Here is a 17,570-nt window from a genome sequence, read left to right as displayed (position 1 = left end):
ACACACCTGAGGCCACTGCATTTCTCAGGCCCTGTCAGCTCCAGAACTACACAAAGGCACCGAGTACCAGTGCTAACTGTACAAATACTTCTAGCAATACACCCAAGGCCATTGACTGACCTACCTTCAAGGGCTTGCACAGGTATACAGCAGGGTGAACTTGCAGACAAAGCTGCATAAGTAGGAATCAAGCTCATCTGCTGAAGCTTAGTGACCTCCCAAACACCACCACCCTCACCCAAATCCTAATGCACCCAGCGCTCCTTGGGACACTTCTGCCAGAGAACTCAGTGTAAGTTCCTCTGTTCTCTTCTTACTTGAAAATACAGCCTTAACGTCATCTTTCTCAAGAAAAGAGCTTGGCCTGACGGCCTTATACTGGTAAGTTTTCTAAGTAAAAGGCAAGGGAAGGGTCTGTGTGTGCGTATGCACAGGCTGACGGGTGCTGCACCGGAGCCTGTTCCCCCATCAGATTCATGTTCTCACTCTACTGAGCATCACGTGAAGAAAATAAAAGCACATTTGTAGCTCTTTCATTACTTCCTTTTACTGTCCTGCTTATCTGCTTTTCTGGCTCTGCTGACAACAGTGCCAATCAGCTTGCAAACAGTTTTAATTTCATTTTCTCCACCCTCAAGCGGTATCAGAGAAAAAGCTTCTAGAGTGATAGGATGGTGATAACTGCACTAGAGGGCAATCAGAAATTGCACAGCATTGAGAAAGGGAGCACACCTAATTGCCGACAGATTCCTTTGGCTTTAAGCAAAGCAAAACATGCACAGCAGGGAAGAGGGGTGGGGAAAGAAGGTGTGGTACCAGGAAACATTTTGGGGAAAATCCTACATCTAGTTTCTTACAAGCTAACAGGAATCTCTGGGGAAGTCTAAAGAAATCAGTGTGCATCAATACACAGCCTTTCTGCTTGCAAACCTACCTTTCCTCACGTTCCCTTTTTTGTTTACGAGCATGACGGTCCATCACGCTAGTTTTAGTCCTTGTCTTCTTCCAGGAGTAGTAAAATTTCACCAGGCTGGCTATTGATTTGTCAGGAAGCTGTAAATTAAACATGTATCCTTTTATATGTTTATATGTAAAGTATCCCCAGGAATTCACATACAATCGGTCTGTTTTTGTCAAGGAACATCTGATCTCTCTACGCAGGATTCTCTCAAGGGCTCAAGCAAGGCAGCTCTGCAGCCTTTCCAAAAACGATCTATGGGGGAGTGTTTCAGATTAGTTCCTACTATTTGGGATATTAAAGTCTCTAAACAGCATCTCAGCTAGCCTCCACTCACCAGCCAGGTAGCTGGTTCCCTTCAGAAGAGGAACATAGCAAGAGCAAATCCAAAATGGGGCCTTGAAACTGAGATAACAGTTTTAAAAGCCAACACAGGCATGTGTAGGCAACCGCAGTAACTGCTAAATTGCAGGCCACATCCCAAGCATATCTTTGATGTTTGGTTAAAAAGGCTTATTCACACCATTCACATGATGAAGTCTATTCAAAGGTCTCAACAAAAGATGTTTTCAAAAGGTGAAACATCACTTTATGGTGAACTGAGGATACAGGAAAACACAAGTCTCAATTATTTTTTTTGTCCTCTCACACTAATGTCATTACCCTGTAGCTATGAATGAAGCCTGCCTCTGAAAAGCATAGAACTAGATTTAAGACTAATTCTCTGCTTCTGAGGTACTCTGCATGGATATTCTTTCACAGGACTTCTACAAGGTGCAAGTCCAGCCTTTCTTGCTGAATAAAACATGTTTTAGATAAGTGTCGGATTCAGCTTGGAGGGCAGGACAGGTTGGGAGGAAAACAAAACTGTGAGCAAGAGCCAGATCTCTCTTATTCAGATACTGCAGTTTACGTCTTTACTTGAGATAAGCCTGGTTCTCGGACTGCCAGTTGACTTTAGGTCCCAGTAAGGGACCACACCAGAACTACCACCCTGGCCCACAGCTGCACACAGGCATAAATCCATCTGCGCTGGCAAAGCACAGGCACTGTGTCGGTGTTGTGTTGCCAATAGCCATGCAGCAGGCTGGTACGTTGGAAATAAAGAGTTCCACAGAACAAACTCAGGGACAAGGCTGTACGTGACAAACATCAACTCGGCTACAAACACATGTTAAGAGTGCCAAAATATCAGAACCAGCTCCAGTAAATAACATAAGTCACTTTTTGTTCTCCGGCTTCGATAATTTTTCCCCTCTGTTCCAAGCTGCTCTGGTGGTAACGGGGCAGCATATATAAACTAACAACTAACGTGCTCTCGAGCCATTGATTCCTGTCCCCTGCTAAACACAAAGCTTCAGGCCATTTAATTTCTTTCATGCAGGATGGCTTTTCTGGGAGCAACAGTGAAAAAATATCATTACCTAGGGAACAGAACAGTACAGCTTAGCATCCCTGTACTGGAATGCACTTCACTCAGGGACAGAGTCATGCTTCTGCACATAAACCGAATTGAGAATCTCTCGCTTTGGCGTTTAACCAAGCAACAGGACAGGCTTTATGTTCTCTTTCTTCCCCAGGACATTCCCCTCCCCTTTTTCCCCCCACTCTGTGTAAGAACAGAGCAATAAAGAAGAAAACAGCTTCACCCTTCAGGAGTCCACAACTCTCCAGACTGTCTATATCAGCTGTCCATAAAACGTGCAAGCCCTGTCAGCTGATCCAAGGCAGTGGGAGACTCTGGGACTCCAAGAACATTTGGAAAGGAACACCAGTGAAGGAACATTCAAAGAGGACATGAGAAGAATAAGCTTCTTCCTGCCACCCTTTAGAAAAGGGATCAGGCAGTTTTCCTTCACGCTTGAGAGTCAAGTCATCTTTCACTTTTCAGCAAGATCAGCAACACAGACCTTGATACGTGCTTTAAAGAGGCTGCACAAACTGCAACAGCCTAAGCTTACTTCAAAGGGTCACAACCAACATAACCAGGTCCTGCCAGAACACTTGAGAGGCACTTTACTGAAGCAGAGCAAAGAACAAAGTCTGGTTCCCACCCAGGTGATGAACCACTTAAAGAAACTCTCGAGATAATAATTAATAAAAAAATTTTACATCCCGTCCTCTCCCTCTTTCGAAAGAAAATTGCATACACCTCAGCAATTCCCTTTCTGGCAGAAACCTACCCTTAAAGTTTTCAATTCTAGTTTTAAAAAACCCCCATCACTATCAACTGAAAGCAAAGGACTGAATATTTGCAATGATGTATAAATCTCCACTACAGCATCCACTGACAGTCCCAAATCACATTAAGCACAAGCTTCACAGTCGAATAAAATGAATTCCTAAAAAGCAGGCTGTAAGAAAGGAAATCAACTTTGCACAGAGATGATCTTTACTCTGTGTGTAGGTGGGCACGTGTGTACAGACCATGCCTGAACTCCAGCTGAGACAAACGCTACCATAGCACACAGGGGACTGAAAACTGTAATTTCCAACCAAAAAAATTGCACAGTCAAAATTTATCCTGAACCAGTAAAGCACTTCAGGAAAACACTTCTACAGAGACTCTGGAAGCAATGTTGTTTCTTTCTATTCACAGTGTTATTTTTCCCTCTAACACCCCCCTTTGGCCTGTTCTCTCCCAAGAGCATTAGATAGGAGCTCAGCACAATCAGCACTGAGGACAACAATCCAACCACCTGTTCTGCTTTTCCATTCCTGTGACACCACTTACCATCTGCTGGATCCTGTGAAAGGTTTTCCCGTGGAAACTGAAGGCCTGTTCAAACAAGACCTTGTCTTCCACTGTCCACTCATCTGGGAATGGAGTAAAGTTTGGCAGATCTGCCAAAGACTTCTCAATGTTGTGCTTGTGCCAAAACAGCATCCCAAGGGCCTAGAAATAACAAGGACACCAAGGGGACAATTGTAATCACAAGAAAGTCAATATGCGTGCAAAGGGAGAGCTACAGCATTTTGCTCAGGCAATACATTAGATATAATTTTAATTCTCAGCTACATCAGACACTTTGCTGTGTCCAAGAAACTGGAATCTGACCCCCACCCTGCTAGGTTGTGAAGACCAACTTGAAATTTATCCAAACCATACAAGTAGTAATGTAATAAGACAGTAGCAAGAGAAAGGGTAGAGGAAAAAATCCTGAAGAAATGACTCCAACTTTACTGATCATGGTATGCACAGGAAAGCTAAGTAAAGACTTGGGAAGACTACCTAACAAACAAGCTGGACTAAAAGGAAGCTTCTTGCCAGTGCTAAACTCTCATTTCCTGTGCAATTCTGAGGATGGTTTAGTATGATGGTTTATTTTTTATGGTTGTTTAGGGGTTTCTTTCGGAGGGGAAGGGGGGAAAGGCAAAGAGGATGAATGAAGAACCGGAAAAAGGAAAGGCAGAGAGCATAGAATCATAGAATTGTTTAGGTTAGGAAAGACCTTTCAGATCATCAAGTCCAACCCTTAACCTAGCACTGTCAAGTCAACTACTAAACCATTCCCTGAACACCACATCTACACATCTTTTAAATGCCTCCAGGGATGGTGACTCAATCACTTCCCTAAAGTGGCATGTACAATCTTGACTTGCAGTTAAGATGTCCCTGGCCTGAAGGAGAAAAAAGTTTCGCTCAGTTTGGGGGCTGCTCATTTGTTCCCTCCAGAGACGCCTCGTTTCACTGTTGCAGCCTCCAATTCTCAGTTCCACAGACAAAGTGCACGCGCTGCGCTTCACCACCTGCAAACCGCCCTCCTCTCACCATCTGAGATGCTTGCTCTCAGCCACCCCTCTCCCAGGGGTGCGCAGCCCCTGCGCGTTATGACACATCACTACATCTGGCATGCCAGCGACCACCGCGAGTCATTTTGGGAAGGCCTGACTCTGCAGAGCTGGAAACCAGCCTTCCGCAACTGCTGTAAAGTGAAAACAATCCCTAACATGCTGAGTAAAACACCAGAGTAACCTGCTTGTCATATGCAAACTCAGCTCGGGTTTCGCAGCCAGTTACCCTCATCTAGTAGTTTCGCCCCGGCTGCTCAGAGCTACAAAATTCCTCCAAATTTGGGGGATTCCCCGTTATGCTTTGCTATGCAAAAAGCAGTTCCTTTATGTGATCTTGCTCCCCTGAGATTCTGCAGAGTACACGTATAAATATTCATCTTATCCAAGATCTTGTTCTGACTCTACTGGCCTGTCATGATGCCCAGGTACCTTCTCCTCCCTTTTGCCACCATGCAGAACAAGAAGTAGTCTTGGTTGCAGCACAGTCACTGAAGATGTCACAGGAGCCACACAGCCACTTATCTCCATGCACTGTGGCAAGCATGGGCCCAAATAAACTATTTTGCAGTCACAAAGGACTGAGTTTTCTTCTCCCCTGTCATCCCTTTCAGCTTCAGATATGAGCTGTACCAAATACCCCTGTGAGAAAGCAAGGGAAAAACAAGGAGACACACATTTTGGGAGGGCAGAGTAGTGTTAAATACCACTAAGGTGCTAGTGAGGGCTGAGGGGACAGCTGCTGGCACAAAGCAAAAGGTAAATAAAAAGGTTTTCCTTATAGGCTTGTTTAACAGGAGAGCAGTATTCCTCCTCCACCCCATGCTGCCCTACAAGACCTCTGCACTCATACACAGCTTTTCAGTCTCCTTTGTCCCAAGGCATGTGACACGGGCTGGCAGGAGCATACAGCTCACGGTCAGACTTGCCGCAGCACTTCCAAAACCCTGTGACTGCTACAGCTCAACACAACCACCTACCACAGTCTGCCAACACCAGCTGAAGTGGGCTCACCCTGCCAGAGCTCACTCGCCTGCCGGAGCCTGCCCTTTGCCTGCCCTCGAGCTGGCGAGGCTGTGGGGACTCCCACCAGCACAGCCTGGATCCTCCAGCCATCATCCCACAGCAGCAGAGCCAACAACGGGGCACTCGGCCACAGGCAAGGGGAAAGAAAGGACAAAAGGACGGAGACACAGGAGCTGCGTGCAGTGCAGATGCGGCCAGCTGGACGGGAAAGCCACTGGGCAGGGGAGTGCCAGCACACGCTCCAGCTGCCCAGCCAGGCAGCTTGCCACTCCCTTCCACAAACTGACACGTCTTGGTCTGCAAAGGTAGGTTTTGGGCAGGGGGCACAGATGGAAGAACAGGAATCTCTGTGCAATGACTGTCAGCCAAGCCACCTGCACAGAGGTCTAAAGCGAGCGGCTGTCGGGGGGGATGCATGCGTGGGAAAGGACTGCCTTGGTCAGCAAAGACCAAAGAGGGTGGCCAAATGCTAAAGTGAGCTCTGACTGGCTTCCAGGAAGCCCATATCAGCTTGTCCACAGTCACCCAGCCAACAGCAACTCTGATGATACCTGCTGAAGAGAGAGTGTCCCTTGGTGACACAACAAATCATCCCGATTTGAAAGACTCAACACTTGTCCCCGTAATACAAAATGAGTATGTGCCTTCCAGAGCAATACAAGATAGATCCTAGGAAGTGCCTAGCATAGCTGTCTAGGAAATCCCAAAGGACCTGAGAAACGTGTTTAACTCCAGAGTGTTATGGGAGAGTGCTAGGGAAGGAATGAGAGCATTTTCAGAAGGTGGGACATTTTTACAAGTTGCTCAGCCACTTTAGAGTCTGGTGTGGCAAGTCCCATAACTTCTATTTCTGTACACAGATGAGGGGAGAAAAAGAGAAAAATGGAGAGACAGACTTCAAGGAATGAGTGGGAAGTCTGTATTTCCAACATTAAAATGAATGCAAGCCTCCGTTAGCCAAATTTAAGTTTTTCAAAACACAAGAAATCAGGTGGTGTTTTTTTTCAAATTGCAAGCTTCATTTTGATCAGTCTTCTGGATGAGTCTATACTCTCCAAACAACACTTCCTCACTAAAAAAAAAAACCCACTTTTTTATTACCCTGAGACCATCTCTTTTGGCAAATATTACCCACAGTATTCAATACTAGGATATACCCATCTCAACTGATGTAAGCTACCATCCTTATTTTCATTTAATTCCCCAGCCTTTCAGTGCCTTCGTGGTCCTTTTATTGCTGTTTTCTGTTCTTAGAAACTATAATTATCAAGTCTCATCATTCCTGGTTTTGCTGGAAATTTTGCTGGCTATCTCAACTTCAATGTTCTTGTTCCACAATAAGTCTTTTTCAGCATGAGTATCAACCACTGAAAGTCTGACTCAAAGACGACAGCAGAGTCACTTAAAAAGAAACCCTTGCCCATCCAAATCATTGGTTTCTAAGCTCATGCCTTTGCCTGAACAATTTCATAGCCTTTCAAATTTTCATAGAATCCCTTTGTAGAGACAGTATATAATTTGTCAATGCAGTAACTCATGAGATTCCCCGCCTTCCCTTTCCAGGCAAGTATTAGTGCATAAGGAAACTCCACAGAATTCAGAAAAGCTTCCCAGGCACAGGTCCATTCATCTCCTCAGATGAGTGTTGAAATTGATGTTAGTTAACACAGGGAAGATTAGTACACAATCCTAGACCACATGGAGTAAAAGAGAGGTCTGGTCCTCAGACCAGGATGTCCATCCCTAGGCTAAAGGCACTGGCTAATGCCAGGGACAGCTGGTGAAGTTGTCCACTGCTACTGCACCAACGCCTGAAGTGCTCATCTATGAAATGCAAAATGATTCGCAGCACATTTTAAGGTAAATAACCGTGGATATTAGTTTGCCTCAGAAAAGCATATGACTGTTCAATAGCTCATTAATAACTGCCACATCCATGAAGCAGAGATGGAGCAGTCAATTGGAAAGCGCAATGCAATCAGGCAGCTTTCCAAAGACAAGCCAATCTTTTTAACGTCATTCAGGGGTTCGGAAAGTGTTCAAGAGGTAGTCGCCATAGGAAGCATAATACTCATGGCCAAATTGTGTTAGAAATTACAATGTTTTGGTTTTCTTCTTTGACTCTTGGTGTAAAACTATAAACTATAACCTGTAAAACAGGTTACTATTAGGAACAATCCGTTTTGGGAGGAGGAGAGGAGAAAACACAGACGGTACAGAGGGAAGAAGCGGTTCTAGGCAGTCACTTTAAGTCATGTTTTAATACCTGCTGGAAAAGATTTTAAAATAAAGTAAGTATTCGAAGAGTTGTTACCTGCTCCATATTGTATCCATGCTTCTCTTTAGCAATAGCAATATATTCGTCCACTGAAAAACAAAGAGAAGGCGTAAGAACATTTCATATAATGATCTCACCTCTTCTCCCCTTCCCCTTTCCAGTCTAAAACCCAGTTTGACTTCAGTCATGGTCACTGCATCCTCCACATAGAACTCTCATGGATATCTGCTGTTTCCAGCAATTCAGGAAAGGAAGGAAGGAAAAAAAGAAAAACAACAGTCACCAGACAAACTACTATGTATTTTTTTAACAAGCCTAAATGATACATGATATCCAATCCAGTTCCAGTATTTCTGAAACATAGCATATAATATTTCAGAACTTGTTCACCAAAACTGTAGACATAACTCAGCTTTTTTTTTTTTTAATTTCCCCAAAACAGTTGTTTTCTTAAGAACAAAAACCCCCAAACACAATCCATACATTCCAATACTGCCAGACTCCTAGTGTTGCACAACCACTGCAGGTATCTTGGGTACTTTTTCAGCCCTCATGCCTCAGTGATTTTCACCTTGGACCAAACCCCACCTTTACATATTGTTAGGCCCCCATGAACTTTTAACCTTTACAATGTGAAGATGCCCTGAGGAATTATATTTTCTGTAGATGGGACTAAAACCCAAGCGTCTCTTTCAGTATGAGTGACTGAGCTTACACTATATCCAAGAGCACCTATTTAAGAGGACTGGATCGAAGTCAGTACCAGAGGTGGTGTTCTGAACTCTGTGCCCTTGTGCTTGGTCATTATTAAATGCACTGTAATGATAACAACACCCCTGAAGAAAAAAAAAAAAAACACACAAAAAACACAAGCTAAAAGGTGAGGCTCCTACTTCACCTAATGGAGTGGAAGATGCTGGAAGCATTGGTTGTCTGTAGGATCCCCAACGTGCTAGTAACCCAAAAGACTTAGAACTGGTATGCATGGCCAGAATTCTCACTCTTCTACAAATCTGGGACTTGAAGACAAGTCACTTATCAATGAGCTCAAAAATCATTCCACCTTCCTTCTCTGCAATTACCCTGGAAGGGATGCAAGCAAATTCCTGCGCTGAGCACCCAACTCATGGCGACTGTGCGCAGCGCCTCCAGAAGGAAACGGTTCTGTGTGCACTGCAGCTAAGGAAGCTACATGTCCCACGGTTTGGGCCTCATTATTAACTTCAGCTCTCAAATGTGATTCTCCCATGTTTTCTGCCTTTACAGACTCTTGCATGGAGTCTCTGGTGTCTCATAGCACAGTATTTCTTAAAGCCTTTCCTTCAAGCTAGGACACTCCTAAATTCTTCCTTCAGCTGAGGAAACTAAGCAATGAACTCAAAAGGTATTGGGAAAACAGAAAGGACAGATCAGAAAACGCACGGCAGGAGAGCATCAGTCTCTTATTTTCAGCTTGTCACCCATACAAAGAAGTTAAATCTAGGTACTTAAAGCAGACATCCCATCTTACTAGACAATATGACATGTGACATCAATGACAGCCCTTCATTTGGAAAGGAGATGCATTAATTTTCACAAAAAGGTGTTGCATAAAAAGGCTTTGTTAAGTGCCATGGAAAAGTCCATGAGAATATTAACATAGCCATATGTTGTGCTAAAAGAAGAGCAAGCAGTAAATACAGGCACAGTTCCACGTTAGCAAGGACAGGCCATGAGGTTCTTGCTCTTCCAAGCTCCCACCTGCACACAACAGGGATTCCCAAAGGGCTGACAAACCTGTTTGTTGAACCATGTTCTGGACACAGTCAGTAAAAGTTTTATTAGCCCTTTAGAGAAAGGTGTAGCCACAACCATTCATTTGCACTCCTGCAGCATAAATGTATCTGGCTCTCCAAGTCAAACTGTTTCTAAGAACCATGCTGAACTGGGACAAAAAACTATCCCTTCTTGCAAGCAACTCTTTCTTGTACAAGGCAAACATGATAAAAATAGTTGCACAGGAAGTGGAGGTTGACAGGCACAGTGATAAAAATTTGTTAGGCTGAAATCGCTGCATTGCCTAACAGAACATGATGAGCTACCAAAGGGTAGGAACCTCTGAAATCAGCTTTGCCATGGAAAAATCACGCCCCAGCAGAACATGATCCAGGAGGACCACACAGGGAAAATGGGGACAGAGAAGGGAATTGCCACCTTCCCACCCACCATCCCTTTCCTCCACACACCACACAGGGCAGGGAACATCTGAAGTCACTCTTCTGCCCACATCCTACTGATGCTTCCAGACTTGATAACCACACCAAAAAAACAAAGGCTGCTGGGAAACTCTAGGTGCAGCATCTCCCTGTACTTTAGTTAAATGCTCTTGGCTTCCTTAGGACAGGTATTACACATGCAGCCTCATACATTTTGTTTAAGGGGGAGGTGAAGGAAGAGGGAGGAAAGGAGTTGAATTCCCTGAAGTCCAAGGCTGAATTAAGCTCTTGAATGCTAAGTACTGCTGCATTAACTAGCTCGCTTTCACTGTGGAAAGATCTACAATTCCTGATTTGACTTCGGCATCTTATTGTTTAATATATAAAGAGAAGAAACGAGGTCGCTCTGCTCTCCAGCATATCACCTCTCTTACGCCAGATACTATAAGCAATGGAAACATTCTTCCTCCTCCGTGCTCCCCACCCTCCACAAAAATCACTACAGCATTTTCTCTCCTAATTGAGCAAGAACGTTAGCAAGGTCCCCCAATATCAACAGGATTTCTCTTGAACCAAGTCAATACACCATAGAGCCAAACAGTAGCCTATGAGTGATCAGACACCATGAAAGGAGGCAGGATGCTTTTCTTGTCATGGTGAGGTCTGTAACACCTCATCGTTACAGTGAAGAAAGAGAAAAGAAAAATAAGAAAAAGGCAATAAGGCAGTAAACCGACCATGACCACACAGCAATACTCCTATACACTAAAAGAGTGTCTGTGGATGAAGGAAGGACAAGGAGTACTCCATCATATTCTGCTCTTGGCTTGTTCCCTGCCCGCTTACTGACAATTTAGCCCATTCTGCTTGTCATTTCTTGGCTAATTGCGGGCTCACTCACTTTGATGCTTGCACCATCTGATAGGTATGACAGTCCCTTGAGCAATCCTTCTGATTGCTTTCTTTACCATCCCCCTACGTAGGAAGTGAGCAAGAGCATGGCACCAGCTGAGCCACAGGATCTCTTTAGTCTCCCATACCAGTAGAGCCTGGAACTGCCACAAGCTTAATGCTTCACATGCCACACCAGATAAATAAGTGCCCTCTTCCACCTCTGCCTCCCCCACACACCTCTGGCAAGCCCAGGGCAGCAGGCACGTGAAATTCTGCTCCACTGCACTTCAGTGGCATTCAGTCACCCTCAGCCTGTATCTCAGCAATCTGTTTAGACATCAGAGTTCAGAGTCAGAGGAGCCTGGGGCAGAGTCCTGCTTACACCAGAAGAGACAGTTTGCCAGCATGGCTCTTAGCTGCTTTCCAGAAGAGAATAAGCCAAGAGCAGCTAAGCAATCCTGTCTCATTTCCCCCAGCATAAACTACATCACCACACGCTCTTTCTACCAGCGTAACTTTTCCCCAAGCAGGGCAGTCAATAGCATCCTCCTCTCCCATCCATTTCTCTATGCCAGAAAGATATTTCAGCACAGACCAGGCCTAAAAGACTTGAATAGAAACAGTCGTGTGACACAGGAGATGCGCTGCTCCTGTGAAGGCTCTTGTTGCTACTAGAAACCAGATGGGGGGAAGCGATGGAGAAAAGAATCATAAATTGGTATTTCTTTACCTATTTGGCTACATTTCTTCTTTTGCACGCATTTTAGCTGTGTGAGGGAGAGCAGGACCCCCGTGTCCACCCCACAACCAAAACAGAGTGAGCACTGGCCCAAAGAGCCCCTTCCTGCAGCCAGGCATGCTCAGGAAGGCAGAAGTAGCACAAAAGGTGGAGACACAAAAGGAACAGAGCCCCACATACATCTTGTCACCAGAAAAGAGGAGCAGAGTGTTCAGATACTAAAAACCACCTCTCCTTTATACAAGAAGTGAGGTCTACCAAAAGACAACCAAATGACTCCAGGTGTAGCAATAACACAGCCAAAGAGACAAGGAAAACAGAAGGGAGTGGGAAAGGAAGCAGAGAAAGATGCTTCTTCCTCACTATCTAGAGAGGAGAGCTTCCGACCAAAACAGTGCCATTGACCCCCTGAATTTTGTCGTCTTGTTTTGCAGCTGTCTTTCTCATACACCCTTTTCTTCTGCTAATGATCTTCCTGCAAGAATTCCTCACTAGAGGCAAAAGAAAGGGGACCCTCTTGGCTGACAGAGGGAAGGAGAAACAAGAGCAAACAACTGCATTGCTGATTTTCAGTCCCGCATCCTAGAACAGCGAATTGAGAGATGTAAAACAGGAGCATTAATTTCAGGGGGGTGGAAGAACTCTTAAAAGAGCAACGCCTGAAAGCAATGACTCCCCTCATCACCATTCGATCAGACTAAACAATCTCTCTGAGCCGGTATTTCAGGAGAATTTCTCCCCTCTACCCAAATTGCTTCTTAATGGCCCCACAAGCATCGAACCATGTTTAGTGGACTCAGTGACCCCAAGGAGGGTTTGCAGCAGAAGCAAGTGTGCTAAAGTCTATAGAAAGCAACAGGAATGCAGAGGTAGAGCTGTTGCTGCAACCTCAGTTCACCCCTATTACTGGGGTACTGCAGGAGCTCTGAACACTTTGCATATTACGTGATGCAATACCCTGACAGAATGGGGTGAAATGAGGACAAAAGCAGCAGCCTTCTCAGCCTCAGTAATGTGCTTCACAGGGTTTGATCAATGCTGGAACCTGTGAGGAATTCTGGATGTTGCTGTACATCTCCCCCTCCCCTCCATTTCCCTTAAGAACAGGCGGAAAAAATTAAAAAAAGGCAAGACCTAGAAGAAACCAATGTTATATAAAGAAAACAAGGACCGTGGATCAGACACAACATGTGAAATTCTTCCAAATTTCAAAATACAGTTATGACGGTACACAAACAACTAAGCACAGTTTTTGCCTTGGCTATAAAAATGAGCAGCTGCATTGCCGTCCCGCCACTCTGGCAGCATCGGTGGAACAATCCTGCCACCTCGTGGTCCGCGCACAGGAGAGGAGGCTGAAAGAAGCACCAGTTTGGACAAGTGCCTTACTAAAGCCAGGTGCAACAGGAGGTGGAGAGGGAGCAGGCAGATATCGAAGCGAGGTGGCTTGACCATTTTTTCCTGGGCAGAATCACTTAAAAGAAAGTAAAACCCGCCTATTTAAAAGGGTCTGCTGCCTTGGAAAAGCTGTTTCCTCTTCTTGGCAAGATGTGATGTGTGTCATGGGGCAGGAGAGGAGCAGAGAGCCAGAGTACAGCCGTGTTTTGTGCTCCGTGCTGCACCCACCTGAGCAGGCACACGGCCTCCTTAAACACTGTCTCTAGGAACAGGGACACAGAAGCTACCTAAAAATGACTTAATGCAACTGAAGGCATGAGAGGATTTAGGCCTCAACTCCACTGCATCTGCAGCATGTGAGGGAAAAGTCTGGATGCAGCTGCAAGGCAAAGGCAAACAAATCTTACTGGGAGAAGCCTAATTGAATAGGAGCAAGAGAAAATACCCTGCAGTGGGGCAGGGTCCCTTGAGTCACAGGACTCCACAGTGTATCTCAGCCTCCCACCCACGTGCCTCCCTGGAGCTCAGATTCTACTTGTATATCATCTCTAATACTCTTCCATTGCATTAGAAGTCCCCTTTGGCAGCAGGGCCAGGTTAAGCACCCCCAGCCTCCAGCCACCTCTTCCCACCTGGGAGAACAAACATTTGCCTGGACCCCTAGGGAATCAGACTAGAAAACTGTTCTATCTGAAAAACAACCAACCCTCTCCTCCTGCGTTAGTTCCCTCACCCAAGCAGCATCGAAGCCATCCAAGCACTGAGTGGTGGTGGCTGAAAGTATGGAGATGCTCTCACCTATCTGGAGGGGCAGTCCCAGACCCTCCTATCACCAGCCCAAGCCACACAGGCTGCCCCCTGCTCCTGCATTAGCTCTGGAGCCACCTGGGACACGGATGGATGGACCACCACCAAAGCAGCATGCTTCATAAAACAGTTTTGCACTTTTTATATGGTTGTATACTAGCTCAGTTCACAGAATCACTTCACCAGGAGGTTACACCAGCTTGAAAAAAAAAAAAAAGAGATTAGCCCTCCTAGTTCCAACAAGCGATGAGACAGGCTCAGCCAAACGCCCTACTCGTTCCTCACTCTGGCGCAGCACAGCAGCAGGGACGAGCAGGCAGGCATGAACAGGCATGGCTATGGAAACTAGCACTGGTGAAGAAACAGCTGCTCACAGAACCACACCTGGAACCTGGAAATTGCAGGCTCAGAGAGCAGAAAACAAGGAATAAAATGGAGTATCTCATTCCTGGGAGATATATCCCTTTAAAAGCCCTAATATCTACCAAAAGCTTCCTTTCCCACACAAAGGCAACCAGTCCCCACCCAAGCAATTCACACTAACAAGCTAGCAAAGAAACAGCTTCTTTTTTTTTCTTTTTTTTCTTTTTTTTTTTTTTCTTCTTCTCTTTCTTTTCAGTGCTGCTCTTTGCATGGTCTCCATCTAAGGAGAAGACCAAAGCTGAAGCTGCAGTGATGGTTAAGACCTGACTCCTCCACCTTTAGATTTTACTATACCAGCAAGGCGGCTGTACCACAGACAGGTGTACTGACAAGTCTAGCATAGTTTTTGCAGCTTGTCAAAACTATTTTAAACTATTTATCAGGAAAGGCCTTTTGGTAGTATATACATGTTTCTTTTAAAGCTTTTACCAACGTAGGCTCATTCCTGAAGTCACACCCTCAGCTGAGACTATCACATCACACAGACTCATCACAGTGTGCATACGTGTCGGGTAGTGGATTAATGAGGATTATCATGAGGAGTCAGCTGGCTGATGGTCACTTGCCTCTCTTGCTCTCTGATGCTGCTCCTTTCTCCTTCAGAAAGACCATTTGGATGCCCCACTGTCAGGACACTCATGGAAGACCCTCTGGAAAGAAGGATTGCTTCTTACATGTGCATCACATTTACCATTCAGCCAGAAGTTAGCTCTGCCATAGCACTGAATGCCACTTTACTAGAGGAGCAGCACAGCTTTCAGTATCTACAGAGCCCTGGATACCATGAGCCCACATGTCTTCATGTGCACCACGGTAGAGAAGAGGAAGAGGAAGATTTAGCAGGGTAGTAACACAGACGAAACACTACCTCCAGGACCTAGCACAAAATAGGTATAGCTATGTCAGATCACCTTGAGACCTAATCTGTGACCATGAAGGATCTGAGCTTGGCTGGATCATTCAGCAGTGCAAACCTGATCCTGAATCAGACACAGGAACTGGACTGTATTAAATGTAATTAGCTTCAGTGCTTGATATTGGATTTGAAGCCCATGTACAAACATAAAACCAGCACACAGTAGCTTCTGGCAGGGAAGGAATACTCGTTGCCATGTGTGACCTTCCAAGACATAGACAGGAAGTTACAGACAGGATAAATGCACAGAGCACGTGCCCAAACAACAAAGTGAGTTTATAGCAGAACAGCTCTTTGCATTATTCAGCACAGTGCTCTCAATTCAGTCCGAGGAGCCCTAAAGCCAGATTTATTCTGCTGTCAAACCATGGCTTGAGTTAACTCTACTGCGAGGTTACAGCCTCGGATTATATACTTCAACTACAGGCAGCAACATGTCCAAGCAACACAAGTAGCAACATTAACAATACAGTTGTGACAAAGGGTAGAATATTAAAAAAAATATTTGATCAGATGGTTCAATGCAGGACATGATAACTTGGATTAGAAGAAACTTCCCTCGTGCAGATCATCTTATGGAAATTATTATTTTTTGCACTCCTTGAGAATGTCTGATCCAGTGCATCCTTTCCAAACGCCAGATTCACTAATTTGAAAAAAAATACTTTGACATACACTGATGACAGAGTCAGCATGGGAGACCACAGATTCAGACTACCAGCAGTCTGATACAAGGCTTCAGTACTCTACCTCGGAACGTTCTCAGCTCTTCATCCACATCATGCTAAAGATGCTGAAAACCTTGGTCTGCAAAACAGTCACTGCAGACTACCATAAAGCTTGGTCAAGCAACTGCTGTCAACCAGCTTCAGAAGCCACCATGGAATATCCAGACTTAAAGTCCTCTAAAGAAGGTGAAACCTTCCACAAGTCCATTTTCCACCATCCACTGTTATATTCCCTGTTATAAGAGGAATGCAAACTAATAAAAGCACTGTATCAGAGCCAGGCTTCCTAAACAGCATGGGTAACTCCACTGCTCCACGACACAGGGTCTTTGTGCAGGATGAGGGCACACACATAAGGGATGTGTGGAAGCAGAATAGCCATCAGGTTAAATTACAGCTCATTACTATTGTTACTGATAACAAAGTCTGTGACGAGAGTAGAAGCCATGCTGACCCCCTTTATAATGAATACAAAGGCAAAAGAAATGAACAATTTGTGCCCTTGAAGGATGTCACTTGGAGGGAAAGGAAGTGTCAGGCAAGCCAGCAGACAGGGAAAGGAAGGAGACGAGTCGGAGTCACACAGAGGAGCAGCCCTCAGTAAGTGTGCCAAGAGCCAGGAGCTGCTCGAGGAGAGTAAAGAGCCTCCAGATGTAACTGCCCACCCCCAGCTCCTCAGCAGCTGGAACAGGAGAACCTCGTGATCCTGAATGGCGAGTTGTCAGGTCACAAAAGCACCACTTACAAGTTCAGTTATTTTTCACAGCCAGCCCCCTCACTTCCAAGCCCAGCTATATGAGTAACATAATAGTCTCAGTAACCCAGGCGGCATCTGCACTTGTGAACAAGTTGCATGAAACTTGCTTCCAGCAAAATTAGATGAACAATGATAGGGATTAAGTGAAGGGAGCTTTATGTTGGAGAGGAACTAACCCTTCAGTTATATTTTCTGAAGTATTACTGAGATGCTTTTGTTCCTTCTACATCTAAGGTTAAAAACTTATTTTCAGATATTTGGCGCTTGGCCCTTCTGAGAAGGCAAGGGCCTTTCCACAGCTCCACTCATTGCACTACTGCACCTGGGTGCTAAGAATGAAAAAACTAGGTCTCAAACTTGCTTTAAAGACTCCATTTTCCTCACTTTCACATCAGCTGGATGTGAACAAGCTAGCAGGAAGCAGAACAACAGAGACAAGACAAATGCTTCTGATGCAGAGTGCTGCACAACCCAAAGCAGACAGCTTATCTCAAGAGTGGTCATGGCTCTTTGCCCCTCAGCTGTCTGCCCCATCCCTCTCCTGAAAGTTCCTACTCCTGCTTCTACAAGAATCAGTTCAGCTGTTCACTTAATAAGGCAGGCCATGAACTAAGGCATCATAAGCAAGTGCCTACTGCAGGTTAAGGTACAGAGGTTCA

The 17,570-nt window shown here is 45.1% G+C and overlaps 1 protein-coding gene across 3 annotated transcripts in view; it reads right to left on the bottom strand.

Moving 5' to 3' along the window:
• Positions 1 to 17,570, bottom strand: part of RCOR1 (REST corepressor 1) — an 85,378-nt gene that overhangs the window by 13,672 nt on the left and 54,136 nt on the right. For all 3 annotated transcript variants that reach the window (XM_086613660.1, XM_086613662.1, XM_086613663.1), the window contains 3 exons: positions 8,091 to 8,143; positions 3,693 to 3,854; positions 935 to 1,053 (listed from right to left, as the gene is read on the bottom strand). In XM_086613660.1, the coding sequence (XP_086469786.1) occupies positions 935 to 1,053; positions 3,693 to 3,854; positions 8,091 to 8,143 (334 nt within the window). The remainder of the gene's footprint in view (positions 1 to 934; positions 1,054 to 3,692; positions 3,855 to 8,090; positions 8,144 to 17,570) is intronic.

This window comes from Tauraco erythrolophus, chromosome 6 (assembly GCF_009769465.1).
Source record: "Tauraco erythrolophus isolate bTauEry1 chromosome 6, bTauEry1.pri, whole genome shotgun sequence".
Taxonomy (NCBI): Eukaryota; Metazoa; Chordata; class Aves; order Musophagiformes; family Musophagidae; genus Tauraco; species Tauraco erythrolophus.
The sequence above is the reverse complement of the archived record's forward strand: the minus strand, read 5'-3'. Positions and strand labels throughout refer to the sequence as shown.